The 15,287-nt window shown below is 37.3% G+C and overlaps 1 protein-coding gene across 1 annotated transcript in view; it reads right to left on the reverse strand.

Annotated features, from left to right (window-relative positions):
- Nucleotides 1–15,287, reverse strand: part of CUBN (cubilin) — a 133,570-nt gene that overhangs the window by 17,378 nt on the left and 100,905 nt on the right. Inside the window, exons 53-57 of the mRNA XM_090142141.1 lie at nucleotides 14,149–14,374; nucleotides 11,965–12,152; nucleotides 9,531–9,687; nucleotides 8,027–8,176; nucleotides 1,257–1,457 (exon numbers count right to left, since the gene is read on the reverse strand). Coding sequence (XP_089998267.1) covers nucleotides 1,257–1,457; nucleotides 8,027–8,176; nucleotides 9,531–9,687; nucleotides 11,965–12,152; nucleotides 14,149–14,374 — 922 coding nt within the window. The remainder of the gene's footprint in view (nucleotides 1–1,256; nucleotides 1,458–8,026; nucleotides 8,177–9,530; nucleotides 9,688–11,964; nucleotides 12,153–14,148; nucleotides 14,375–15,287) is intronic.

The following is a 15,287-nucleotide window of genomic DNA, read 5'->3' on the forward strand; positions in this document are numbered from 1 at the left end:
AGTTTTCATGTTCCAAAGGACATGCCTTTGCCCAGACTACCACCTTCACAAAGGCAGCCCCCTACAGGACTGCTGGGTGCAGAGCTTCAATTCCTCAGCCACAGTTGCCTGGCGTCCTGGTGTACTGGCAGACAAAGGACAGGAGCCAAGAGGATAAAGAATCAGCATTATTCTACACTAGAGGGGGGAAGCCTTTTCCTTTTTTTTTTTTTTCCTCCAGCAAACAATACTACTAGAGGGAAGAGGAATGTTAATTACTAGAATCTGCTTTGTATACAGCAACATGCTTATAAGGCTGCAGTCATATTTCTCAAATGTCAGAAGTCACAAGTCAGATAGCAGCAATTAACTTGAGTGCATTATGAAGGTCTTTTCCATGAATAACTGCACATTGTCATCTTTCAGTGCCATTCTCTCCTTCTTAGCTGTATCACGCCATTCATTTTATACAACATACTTAACTTAATGCTTCTTGTTGAGGCTTTAAACATGCGAAATATATTAGGGGAAATACCAAAGCTAAGAGCTCATCCTTTTCTATGCATGAAAATGAAATAACCTTCAAAAATCAAACTAGCGTCTCTAGAAATTAAACCTACAAAATATTACAATTGGTTTTGAAAATAAATTTAATCTCTTGTGATATTTATTTTCCTGCAGATCTAAATATTAAACTAATTGAAAAATTCTTTTTCAAATACACATTTCCTCTTTAATAAAAAAAGGAGGAGATCACGTGTGAAAGACAAAAAGGTTTGGTGAACATTTTTCTTACATAAGAAAAATATATCTAGATCCTGACTTTTATTTACATTGACAGCTGGCACTACAAGAGGATCATCAACTGGGGCATACAGCTGGTTCCATTTAACAGTCCTTTTCTAGCTCCTGCACTGCATAAGGTAGTTCTAGTAAAAAACAGCCTCCTGTATGTAACAGAATCTTTTAAATATCCTCAATTGAATATCTGGTGATGTTTCTCCTTAAACATAATCTTAGAAAACATAAACAATAAGACCAACAACCCATTACTTTTTTCCAGCAAAGCATTTCAGTTTTTAGCCTTATGTAGCGTCTTGAAAGGAAGACAGTGAGATAAAACATCAGTCCATGACAAACAGCCCCATATGTCCTGTACCACATGAGTAACCTATATCCATTAAGGTATTTCCAAAGTGAGACACAGCATTTTCTACACCAAACCATAATCCAGCCTGAACAGTTCCATTACCTAAGCACAGGGCATGGGCACTTACCAATTGTTCTATACCTTGCCTGGAACCCAAAGCCTGCAATGTGCGAGTCTGTGTAGAAGTTGAGCAGCATAGGCCCAAAGACACTGATAGGCTCAGGGACCTCACTTCCACAGAGCGTGATGACAGGGTGTGGGGTAACCCTGGTGCCCCTGAAGATGTTTACTCCATCATAAAGACAGATTCTGCTCAAGAGCGTTGGAGCTACATGGATATACAACACAAAAGTATTAGCATATTTTCCTTGAGATTTATTGCGCTGCAAGTACGTAGACCTCGCACAGGATAAGAATTACATTTTTATTACTTTCCATTCCAAGATCTCATTAGCCTGCTGAGAAAGTGAATGTCAATTTTTAAGGTGCAGAAAAACTGAAGGACAAAAAGGCAAAGAGACATCATATATATATAAAACATCAAATTGGTCTTATCCAGCACATCACATCATCTGGACAATGCTTCAAACCTTTTTAGTTCTTGGGAGTTTGTAACTGAGTGAACACCATCTAGGAAGATATGAGAGGACCTGATAAAATTAGAGATTTCCTCTACTGATCAAAACAATGTACCTTTTGTACAAGCAACCTACTACCTGGCACTTTATCTTCCCCAAAGTAGAATTACTCAATGTAGGGTATTATATGATTGAGAATTTGTGGAAATGAAATAATAATAATAATCCATATACTAACATATTTCAGCTTCGACTTCTTTCTCTCTTGAATTCCCCCAGACTTTGGGATACCCAAACTCAGATTCTTCAGCTTGCTTCACAAGATCAAAAAATAAGAAAATTTAATCTGGAAGTTTGGCAGTTGAATGCTGTAACTGTGGCAGTCAGTGGAGATTTGGAGATGACCAATCATCAGGAAAAGAAAGACTTTTTAGACTTTCAGGGGCAATCTACTTCAGGGGTCAGGTCAAGTACATTTATTAAGGTGTGTGAAAAGCTGCCTATTCAGAAGCACTAAGAAAAATGGAAACGGGGAATCTTTCTCCCTAGTTTATTTTCTCATCTGCAGTTAGCTTTCTGGGGGAATGAGCCATTCTGTCCAACTCCTTGCCCCATCTTCCTGACTTTCTAACCACCTCACCACTTGCACTCATATTCAACTCAAACAGTAGTAATGTTAGTAATTAGTAATGTAAGTTTCATGAAGGTCAGTGGCTGAGGAAGAGCCCCGCAGGAACACCCCCCAAAGACAGCCAAGCTGTGTAAGGGCTGTGAGTTTGGGGAGGGACCTGCCAAGCACCAACCACTCATATCGTGGGAGATCAGGGTCATATCACCACCTCTCTGCTGTGCTGGGAGCCATGGGCATGGGGAGGAGCTGGTGGCACCCAGGGATTAGGGGATGTATTGTGGGATCTGGAGAAGCTGGGTATCATGGGAGCAAACAAGGAGCCATGAGTTATGCAAGGACCTGGATTAGTGCTGTTAGTGAGAAGCACAGAGCATCTACTGAAAATAAAACTCCATCAGTTAGTATGTTTATACAACAATGGGGTGTTTTATTACTTTTTTTCTTCATTGTCTATGAGTATAATAGAAGCTGTTGTGTCACATGCTTACTGAAGTTGTGATATTTTGTGATCTATTAGCAGCAATGGGACAGTTACTTTAATTGCAAAGGATTCATCAGGAATTATTTAAATTTAACAGGAGATACTGGGTGCTGGGCCTACTGTCATGGAGGTTGTCCTGCCAAAACACACTACTTCATGTTGTGGAAATCAGGATGGCTTGTATTGAATAGGATGACAAACAGGAATGGAGGGATCAGGGATCATTCTAATTCACACAAATGACAGAGAGGGCAGTGTGATATATTTTAGATCCTCTCTGGAGATTTAGTTTTAAAATCTCTTCTGCTCTCAAATGAAGATGATGTATTCTAACGTGCTTTATAATTATGCCAGAAGTGAAATATGGCACTAGTTCAACTCTGATAAGAGCTACTAAGATGGAAACAACTAGCTGCATCAACAACTGATTACATCATTAAATACAAAGTAAAAACATTCTTCATGTCCCATTCTATTATTAAAAGATTTGATAATGTGATATAATTAAAAAAAAACCATAATTTTAAAATACAAAGAAATGGAAAAAGTGAAATTAAGACAACTGCAATCTAAGAATGGGAAAGCTTTGAGAAAGCAACTCAGACCTCTTTCTGAAAACACTTTGGAGGAAGCAATAAAGGATAAATGTTTTTTCAGCAAAGCAAAGGTCTGCAATGCCCATCACAGGTTGCTTTGAGTTTCTGAACTGGAAAGACTAAGTTGGTAATACCACACAGGGCACAGGGCAAGAGGTTTGATTTCTGGACTTGAATCGTCCTTGTTTGGGCCAACATCACTTATGATTTATGACTCCTGGTAGTGTCAATGATTGTTTGATCTCTATCTTGTTTTCTCTATTTGCTTACTCACATTTTTTTCCTAATTTCTCACCATGCTGCAATGCTTTATTCTGCAGATAATCTTTAACCTCTGTCCTATCTCTTTGTGTCATACTTCCAGCCTCTAAACATATTCAGCACATTACCAGCAATTCTTCTCTGGGATTCATTTACTCTAATTCTATCTTAGATCTTTTCTAGAGAAATTTCTGTCCCTTGCACTACAATGGAACTTTTTTCATGAGTCTCCAGAGATCTTTTCTTAGCCAGATGTCAGATCCACATCCTCTTTGAGATGACATACTCTTTTCACATAGCCAGCTCTGCTCTTCTTCATAGAAACTTGCCTGCTAAGAGCCTTTGCTCATCCTTCTGGCATTACTGTATTCCCCTCTTCTAATACATCTGTGAGAATTCAGTAAGACATCTCCTCTCCCACTGTCCTCTCTTCATCTCCACATGAGCTTTGTATAATTACATTTCCAATGGCAGATGCAACTACTGTTTCTATGCTGATGACTACATACGTCTACTCCCCTCTGCCAGGCCTCTTTCTGCTCAGACTAAAATCTTATTTTTGTCTCTGTACAAAATCATTTAATAGGAGAGCTTTCTTCCCCTCTAGTCTTCCCTCACATCTTTCTGGACAGCCTTATTATTTTACCTACCCTAATTAGGTCTATGTCAATGATTTGGATCTCTCAGTTACTTGTCTAGTTTTTTAAATAAATAAATTTAAGTTACTTGCCTAGCTATTATCTTTTAGACACACTTGTTCCTATCCTTCAGCATACCTCTAACTCTCACCAAGAAATAGTAATTTTCAATCATGGTTACTCTACATTTGTTTACTAACCTTGACAAGATTTCTTCCAAATACTGCTCTAAAGATCAATTACTTGGTATGATGTGAATATGTTTCTTTCTTTAAATTTCTGCTCTCATTTGCTTTCAAGGCCTTTTGTTGTCAACCTCTCCTCTATTTATCATCTCTTGGTACTTCACAGCGCTGACAGATGCTGGTTTCCAAAGGTCACATGATAAGTAATTCAGTTGTCCTTACATTTTGAAATATAGCTTTGTGTTCTCTCCTTTCTATTTAGCACGAATTTATCAGTAAAAACCTCAGACCAGTGTCAGTATACTCCATAAAATAATCTATTTGATGGAATGCTAGCACACAAACCTTGACTGCACGTAGGCCCCTAATTTTTTTTTATCACTAATAACAATGTCTTTTTTCCCATCTTTCTGATTACAGTCACAAATTCTGCTTCATTTCACATTAAGACAGGATATACACCTTTTGTTTAATATCCACAAAACTTAAACTAATGAGGTCGTGACTAACAACTGTAGCATGTGGGATTTGTGGTAACACAAATACTATTTAATGATGTAGGAGAAAGATTACACAGGTATATATTCCAGTGCAATATGTTAACCAGATACTTAGCACAAGGTACTATTTGAAAAGCAAGCAGTTACAAGTCTTTCATATATATCCTCTTTCAAAATAGCCTATTGCAAAATGTCTGTTTTCTGAAATGCCTAGTAACAACTGTGAAAGCAGATAGAGAAGACTGCAATGAAGATGTGACTCTGTCTCAGACTGCAAGATTACAGCTGCGTGTTAAAAAAAGGGGGGGAATAATAAGTTATTAAAGCATTTTTCATGTTGACGTAGTAACAACAGAAAGCAGTTGTATTGTGAGGACAGTGTATAAATATGACAATTCTGAAAGCAGGAGGCCCACATCCATTTCCTCTAACTTTCCAACATTTGGAACTCATACTGGATGTTTAAACAGAAGAGAACTACAGCCATTTAATAATACACTACCTGTAATGAAGCTGAATTTGTAGGGAAGACCATCTGAATAAAGATGATGAAGAATGTGATTAATTATTTCCTAGATACTAGTTAACATAGATAAGATTTTATGACTAATTCTAATATATGAGGTTTGAGTAGACTTTTGATCCAAGGTGTAAGGACAGATTTAAGATTATTATCGCTGTTACAGAAATGATACTGAGAGAACAATTTCACTCCATTTTGGTTTTGTTTTTGTCTCTGTTTTGTAAAATTAACCAACCACAAAAATGTAGGAATTTCAGAAGCAAACAGCCACCTGTGCAGCTTCACAGAGTACACAAATCAAAAGAGGGGTTTTGTGACCAGATTGTTTGGCACACGAAAAGACATTTTCAGGCTGCAAGGAAATTAGAGAGTCAAACTCATTTCACAGGGTTAATCTTGCTTACGTTTTGATGAATAAATCTTACGTGTCTTGTGTGAGCTACTCTCTACAGCTGCCTGGAATAGTCAATGGGTTAAGAGAGTCATTCAGAAGGGAATTCAATTCACCTGTATGTATTTGTCCTTGAGTTTAAAGCATGATTTTTTGCTATAGGAGATAAATCTAAATGATAAATCTAAACTTGATGTCTATTTTCAAAATATCAAGGTCAGAAAAAAATATATTTCCTGCCTACCAAAAAGTAGGCAATTTAGATTACATTTTGAACACAAAAATCAGCAAATGCAGTTTTCTCCAGTTTTCTTTTATTCCAAGTATTTCTTACTTGCTATATTTAGTATTTAATATATACTTAAGTACATGCATGTCATGTTCATTAGATTCCAGATCTGTCTTAGTATCACTGCTGTAGATTAGTGGCCTCGTTTAGAGTCATTCTTTTAAATGAGAACAGACCTCTCATTGTAACTGAAGACATAACCATTCTACAGCAGAAATCTGTGACTAAACCATGAAGTCATTCAATCTGTCACTGCACTATGGCTAATTACCTCCTGCCTTCTAATTGTCTGAAACAATATCTCAACTAGTTAAGTCAATGAGATATGTATGCCTTACAGGCATTATTTTAGATACTCCATTTCATTACTAAACAACCATGAAAAAAAAATCCAACAAAAAAAAAATTGGATTTCTTATCAAAGGTCAAGTAGATAGTAAATTATAACAAATGGAAATGCAACTAAACTTTAAAACCCCAATCCAGAACATCTGTGCTAATATAATGAAAATTTTAAAGGCCACACTCAGCAAAAATCTCAGCAGGTGCAATGATTCCATACACACAGAATAACTGGAAACAGTTTTAACAAATGCTGCCAGACATTGTCCTGCCTTTGTGAAAGAACTGAGGGAGTTCATGCTGAAAACCCTGAGGCACATGCTAAACAGATTCAGTGGGACTGCTGTATACATATTCACTTCTGCATGATAGTTTGCAAGATGGCATCTTCAATATTCTTTTCCATTTAAACTCATGCAATTTCTCTTTCTTAGTTTTTTTTTTTTTTTTCTCTTTGCTTAAAAGATTCTGAAGATTAATAAGCAACACATAACGACACTGGAAAGTGCCATACTTCCCCTGTTATAACCAGTTGTCCTTTAGCTGATAACCAAAGTTCTTTCCTTTTATGTGACTTAAAACTTCTATTTTATGTGGCCTAAGGAAGCTTACAACAATAAAAGGTCAAATAAATAAAGTATTGTTAATATTTTTTAGATCCAAACCAGTTTGAAACTTAAAAATAAAATTAAATAAATCTACTTCTTAACTTTGAGATTTGGTTTGAAGAAAAAGTATGCATCTCAGTTCAGTAACAAATTACACAAAATTTTCTCTGTCAAGTTGACTTTAAGGGAATCAGATTAAGATTGCCTCAAAATACGCGATAACTATTCGAATAATTTGGACATACTCTATATTTTCATGACATTTCCATCCATGAATACCTGCTCCTGTCAAAGTTGGGAAAGTTTGACCATTCATACCAGTAAGGCCAGATATTATACCTATTATTTCTTGACTAATGGTACCAGACTTGAAAAATCTCAAGAGGGACTTCTGTTCATGGTCAAGTATAGAGTAACAACTTTTATAGCATTTCAGTTATTGCTGTCTTTCACCTAATTTCACTTTTAGATTTCTTACATCCTCATGTTATACTCAGGTATATTTATATATACTTTATCAGTTAGGGAGACGGAAACACTGGAAAGCAAAACAGCTGTCCAAAGATCAAAAAGATCATTAAATGAATGGTAAAAAAAAAAAAAAAAAAGACAGGAACAAACATACAAATTGGCCACAATCCCTCTTGTACCCTAACCATCTGGCAAATTCCCTGCTTCAGTGTTGTAATATATACACGTGAGCTCTATCTTCACTCTTCTGGATGCCTTCACTGACACAAAACTGGACCCATGCAAACATTCTCTGTGAATAGTTTTCAGAATGGAAATGAAACCATCAACCATTTTCCATGAATGTTTTCAAGTAAGAAGTTATGCTTTATGGTACATACATACATAACAAAGAACCAATTACCTTCCAAGTGGAAAGTCTCAAATTCTAGGATTACCAGTGACTGTGGCCCACGATCTACGATATAACTGCAGTTCAAGTTGTTGTCATACTGACTAGGGTAGTTAGGAGAGACAATACGGCCTGCAGGACTGGTAAAATTTATTCCGCATCCTGCAAACAGAAATAAATAAGTCATGGTTAAAATCTGGGTAATAATATCATTTCATTTTTTCAGAAGAAAAACCACTAATGTATAGAAGGACCTCGTCTCTCCTTAAGAGGCTGATAAAAAAGCCAGGGAGTTGTATAGACTATGATGGGAAAAGTAAGTCTTACACAAGCACACAGCAGTGTTTTGGAGAAACAGGGCCTTCCTGCCTACAGTCTCCCATACTTTCTTGGCAGCTTGTGGATAAGACCAGGCTGCAGCCCTTCAGTCCAGTGACCATAACACAGCACTGCTGTTCTTATGGACACAGAACTTGCACATTACAAAGTCCCTTTGTACAAACAAGTGTGGCTGAATTGGCTGGGGGCTGGGATGGTTACTGGAACACATTAGCAATGTAGCCTCTTCTGGAACTGTCTGTGTTAGCCCAAGTGGGTGCATCCATGCTTCATGTCTGACAGACAGGGGGACCCAGCCTGCAGTAGGGCCAGCTCTGGGTGGTTTTGCAGTACACGCAGGCAACACAGGTTTGCTGCTCAGAACTTCTTAAGCGCACAGAACTGTTCATTTTCATGGAGCTCACTCTGATCAAAATGGTTTTGAAATGCCGCTAGGGGCTCCTCTTTATTTTAAGCCTCTAGCTTTGTTTTATTATGTTTTATTATTATTATCACTATTTATATTAATCCTGTAGTTACAGGCTTAAAAAAAAAAGAACAATGTGCAGCAAATTGCTGGTATAAGACTAGAAACAGGCCTGTGAAATCTGTGATTTTCTCCTTTAAGAGGCTGCACTTCCCTATTAGTTGATACTGACAAGATTAGGTCAGACATTGCAAAAGAAAAGCCATTTCATTTCAGAATTATTTATGCTTCAATAGTGTCTTCCTTCCAGCACTTAATTTCTCACTGTTCTAATCTGAATCCAGTGAAAGGAAAATGGTTCCCTTTGGCAGCATCCTACAAAAAAGCGCAAACAACTGATGGTGGTTGAGTACTAACTTCTACACTTCCAGCAAGATTGGCCCCCACGAAACACATTCCCTGGGGAAAAAAAATGAGAGGCCCACCCAAGAACTGTGACTACGTGAACTGCAAATATAACAAAGCAAACCAAAAGCCAGTGCAGATCTTGAGAAGTCATCTCTTCTGAGAGCAGCTTATGAGAACGGCCATTGGTGAGTCCCCAGACTGGAGCATACAGTGCTCCCATTGCATGTAGTAAGGGAGTTCTTGTGCTCAAAAGCTGGGTAGAAGTTTCTACACATCATTGGACTGAGGTATGCTTTGATATACACATATAAACTAACCCAAAGTGGACATTTAGATCAGCCATCTGGCTTAAATGCCACTTACTGCTTATGAAAGATGCAGAGAAACCTTGCCCAGGAGCATCCCGAGACTGAAAAACTGTAGTTATGATATTGTTTGGAGCAATAACAGGGTCAGGAGCTGAAGTTCCGCATCCTGTAGCTAACAAAGCTTCTTCTTCTTCGTGATTTCCTTGCCATACCTGACAAGCCCAGATTAGAAACAGTTCAGTGTTTTTGCAGTCCATATAGCTTGTGAAAACACGTTACCAGTAATTACATATACAACTGTTCTTCTTGTGGACTTAAGGTAGGATTCATCTCACACTAAAACTTAGATGTCTACATTGGAGCTAAACGTCTTTGTTCACTTTGCAGTCAGAAGGGACAAAAAGACTTATCCAAGGAGTGAATCACAGAAAAATTTTGGTTCCAGGGACTTCTGAGGGGCATCTGGAGGTCATCTGCTCTAACCCTTTACAAAGAGCACAGCAGATGTAGTTCAGGTCCTGGGAACTGGAGAAAAATATTTTATGCACATCATCATCTACCTCAACTTTGTCTTGGCTCACTTACCTCCATATATTCTATCAGTATGAATATCAGTATATACTACGAATTATTAAATGCAAAAATTATATTATTCATAATAAAATTCAACAGAAACCTAAAGGTACTTTAGTAGCACCAATCTGGAAAATCTGGATTCTTACTATCCAGTCTTGCTAATCAAAAATTCTTCCAGTTTTTGCTATGTTGCATTCACTTGTTCAATGATTAGTATTAAATGACGGAGAGGGTTAAAATTAATACCATTCACAAAAGTGTAATAAAGGAAAACATTCATTTTAAAAAATTTATTTACTTTAATTGTATCTATAGCTAATTTGAGTTTGATCAAACCATGCACTCAAGCATCATATGCATGTTTAAAGAGTCATTTAAGTGAAACCTCCATCGAATAATTATTTAAACGTGTGCTTGATGTTCACACTTTAAGCACTGAATTTCAGCACATGAATAAAATGAAACATAGGCATAAATATTTTAAGCTTCTTAGTGCTTAAATCATTTCCTGAATCAAGATGTTATTTGGCAAACACTCCTATAAGAAAAAAAAAGCAACACAGATTTACTGTAATATTATATTCATTTTCCAGTTTAGTTGTATTTTATATCGAAACCATAAGGTAAATAAATAATTAATCAGTTTTTAATTAACATATTTGAAATAAATCTGAGTGGATAAAGAACAGACACATGGAATTGTGTTTGCTCTAAGAAATCATTCTAGAAAGGGTTAGCCAAGGGTTAGCCTATAAGTGTAGGTATATGAATAACCTCATTCATCTAGCCAGGTGTTTGAGCCAATGGATGCTCAAAGGATTAATATAAATAAACCATGGCCTGTCCAAGATTTTGCACAGTCACTATTGATTTTGGATTCCTCCTTTTGGCTGCCCAGCTCAGAATGAACATGAGAAACTTACATCTGCTCAGCACTTCTTCATATCCAGACATATAACTCAACTCAGATAATTCAAGGTGAACAATCACCAAATATTTCAGGTTTCTCTCTTAGGAGAATAGCTCCAATTGATATGTTTCTTCCCATGTTATTTGGAACAGTTTGGATATGCAAATTTAAAGCAACTTTACTTAGTAATATTAAGCTTTTTATATTAGTTAAAATGTATTATAATATATTACAGTAATCATTTGGTGGAACAGGCTATGAAAAAATATTTTTTTTTTCCCCAACTTTCAGAAATGAGTGCAAGTGAAGCTTGTAAGTTTCTAGATGTAGATCAGATGTAAAGCTGCTCAAGACTTTCTACATGTTGTCAAATTATGTTTGACCTTTATTGTAAGTGGGAGTTGTACTGTTGCAGAGAAAATGTGCACAAAAAACACTGAACATATGCCAAATGCCTGAGAAAAAAAGTAACACTGAGAAAAAATTCAAAGCATGTCCACTCCATTCTATTGCTTTGAAAACAAGTGGCTCTTGACAACCTATGAAAGATAAGAATGCTATCTTTGTAGTTTGAAATAAGAAAAATAATGATTAGTATGGTTTAAATGGCTCACAAGTTTTGTAGAAGCGTTGTGTCACATTGCTGTTTTATAACTCATTGGAATAATTCAAAAGGTCTTTTCATTTCACAAAATTTTCTCCTTATTTCCTGGTTCTGAAGCCATATGTACTTTTCTCATATTTGTCATTTCTGCGGCAGTATGCAAGGGGATGGAACCCTCCTGGAGGTGGAACCTCAACTGCTGCTGAAATTAGAAATATACAGTTCCCAAAATTTATGGGAAATAGACTGCATTGGCACAAGGACTCCACTTTAAATTTTCTCTCTTTTTTTTTTTTTTTTTTTTGTCTTGACATTTTAACCACAACATGACTGTAGAACAGAATTCTGGAATCATGACTTCTTAAAGTTCTGCTCTGCTGAGCTGAGAAATCATTTTACCTTCACAAAACTGCTCTGGCAGCTTCCATCACTATATGGGATCTGGAAGTTATCGTGAAAGATCATCTCCAGGTGTTTGCTTTCATGCGTAATGATGGTCCACGTGCATCTGGTGTTCATGGGAAAGTTTTGAGGCCAATGAGGAGATTTGATCATACCACTGTCTGAATGAATGATCCCACCACATCCTAGAGAAATGAGAAACAAGTGAGAGAAATGTTAAAATATTTCCTGTTCATACTGCCTGAAAACTCTGAATGTCTGCTTGCTTCTGTGGCTGCTAGGCTGAGAGAGGAGAAGCCCCAGTGCCCATCCAGTCTCATCTTTTCCTTAATTTCCCTTCTCCCAGCCCTGCAGCAGGGAGGTGACTTCACTCAAGAAGCTGTCTCCTTGTGTTTCACTTTCTTGTCTTCACAAGTTCTCTCTCCTTGCCATCTCATATCCTTTTGCTCTGGCCCATCCATGTGCTCCTGACAATGAGAAGCGAATGTTGCTTACATAAAGAGTAAACATCAGAAATAAATTAATAAGGAGTTTCTCTCAAGATTGCACAAGTTCCCTCCTGCACATCATGGCATGCATATAATGACTGACAGTGATTCAGAGAAGTACTCTGGGGAAAAAACCCTCAATTTATGCTGATCCTTTGTTTTTCTCATCCCATATCACGCAAATATTCCAGTTTCCCATGTGAATCTACTCAGCCTATATCCATTAACCCAGGGCAGAATAGCAACATCTCCTCCAGCCCAGGCAGCCCTGTGTACCTCTGTAGGATTAGGGAGAGGGCTAAAAACCATGCCTTTAAAAATTGTTAACAGATTCGTTTACAAAAGGGAATAGCTAATCATGGCTCTGCTGCATCTCATGTTCTCATACATAATAAGCTGGGTTAATGTAAAACATACTTGCAGGTACACTGCCAAGACTCTTACTTTTCTGCAATTAAAATGATATATATTAGCTTTAAATGGAAGAATTTATTACTAATTTTTCTGTGTTAGATTGTGGCAATTGTGTTAGGGGTAGGAATGTGAAGGCATGTTTTGCTCATACATCCAGAATGCAAACCTAGAGTTTCTTGGAAAACAAAGGAGAAGAAAGTTGAGGAAGGGAAAGAAGGTATCTAAAAGAAAAAAGAAATCTTCACAGAGAGAATACTGACTATGCACACAGCATGTGTGCGCTGGTGTCTATTGGATCAGTGGAGGCCGACCTTCCTTGTGCATGAAATCTCAGTGACAACACTGAAAAGTGTCAAAACCTGCTTAGACAGTGTATACTCACGCAAGCATGAACTATTAGTACATGTAAGAAAACACTCCCTTTATCAGGCAGTCATCAACATTCAGCTCAGGCATATTAACTACATGTGTGGACCATTAGATTATTAACTGATGGAAAGCTAATCAGCAGGATTGCAGGATTGCAGTTGGAGGTGATGCTGGAGAAAGCATTGTGTGCTCTGTGCTGAGGCAGGAACATGCACTGAATTCTTCCCTGCCACAAACTGTCATATCTACACTTGCAGTTAGTCACCTCCTAATGGACAGTGTGCAGACGGTGAATCACCTTCATTATTTTTTATATTCAAAGAGATTATATTTTCAACAGTTAGCTTCAACAGGGGGAAGTTAGCTTCTTAAAATGTGCCAATTTAGTCCTGCATGCACACCACCCTCAAAAGAGTACCAACATCTCCATTAAAGTTAGAAGTTTTAAGGCTGCTGAGTCATAAGTGCTCTTTAAGAATTTCTGCCTGCTTCTGCTTTGAAACTTACCTCTTTCCAGTTTTAAATGCTTAAACAAAATCAAATTGTGAAACAAATAACGTTTGAGAAATGAATGTCTCAGGTGCTGACAATAGATACCACTGCTGGAAGGATAATGAGCATGAGATCAATTTACAGCCATCAAGAAATTGCCAGAAAGAGGCTTAAAAAGTACATATTTCCAAAATTGATTTTATTTTTGTTGCGTGAGATTAATAAACACTAGCTTAATACTATTTTAATACTAGCTTCTCTCAGGAATGCTGAAGATGTTGACAGGTATTTATTGTGTTCTGTGATACAAACTTAATTAAAAAGGAAGAATCCTGTTTCATCTTGTACTTGAAAAGTGCTGGGGAGATATGATGTATTGCTGTGCTAGACCAAGAAAAAAGAGTAATTTTTTTCTTACCTAGAGATTCTGCTGTCCATGTTGCATAAAAACCACCTCCTTGAATTGAGTGGTCAGAGTTAAAGATAACCAGTAGCTTGTTGGAGCCTGACTGAATGATCCCAGGGGATTCGTTTCCACAGTACCTTCCTATGACAGGAGACCCAGGAGTGCCACCATTCAGGATAGTAACAGAGTCCCACTTACAAAGTGAATGATTTTCAACATGGAAGGCTGTAAAATTGAGCTGCAACAGACAAAAGCGAAGTTCAGATCCTAGCACTGGTGGAGAGTTAGGGCAATTCCCATCAGGTCCTGTGACCATTCTGGTACAGCAGTTCTGGGGTATGCTCAGAAGTCTGAGACTGACTTCATGCTTTCCTCTAAGTTTTCCTTGGACTCTTGCTGCTATAAGTAACAGCAGATACTTATCGTGAAGACTGAAATGAAAGAGAAACATACAAGTTCAAAACAAGGAATATTTGGATTTAATCATATGTTTGAAATTGAATACGTCCTTCAGAATAGTTTCAAATATATACAAATACTGAACTGCTCTCCTGCTCTCAAAGCTTCTGATTATGGGAGTATAAGTAGTTACGTAAGCAGAAAGATAAGGTTTTTTTTCTCCTATTACTTTGAATCAAAACACTTAGCAGTTGCTAAAAATAATGCTAGTTGCTATTAAATCTGAGAGAGAAACAGTTGCATGGCTGGTTCCTATGGGTCTGAACTCATCACATAATGAACTAGGCTGGAAAGGCAGTTACTGCTGCTTTCTCCCTCCCCCACTGATAACTATTTGTCCTTGGATCGATATGCACACAGGAGAGATTTCCAGTTTAAAGGTATAGATTGTCGATCTAGTAGATTCCTGATTTGTTGATGTTGCAATACTGAGGTATGCTAATGGCTGCCTGGCCAATAAGGTGCACCTTTGATCCTCTACCACTTCCAGAATTGGAACCTTTGTGATGAAAAGGTTTAGCAAATAAATAGAAATTCTTTCTGTAACTGTTTACATCTATTCATTTCTAAAAGAGCTCTGCCTAAGCAAAGACCAAATACAAATCTAGCTTAAATTTTTCAAATTTAGAACTTTACCAGCAACTGAAACTGGTCGCATATAGTAGAAAAGGTTTGTCTGTCTTCACTGAGTA

Source organism: Phasianus colchicus, chromosome 6 (assembly GCF_987193195.1).
Source record: "Phasianus colchicus chromosome 6, bPhaCol1.hap1.1, whole genome shotgun sequence".
Classification (NCBI taxonomy): Eukaryota; Metazoa; Chordata; class Aves; order Galliformes; family Phasianidae; genus Phasianus; species Phasianus colchicus.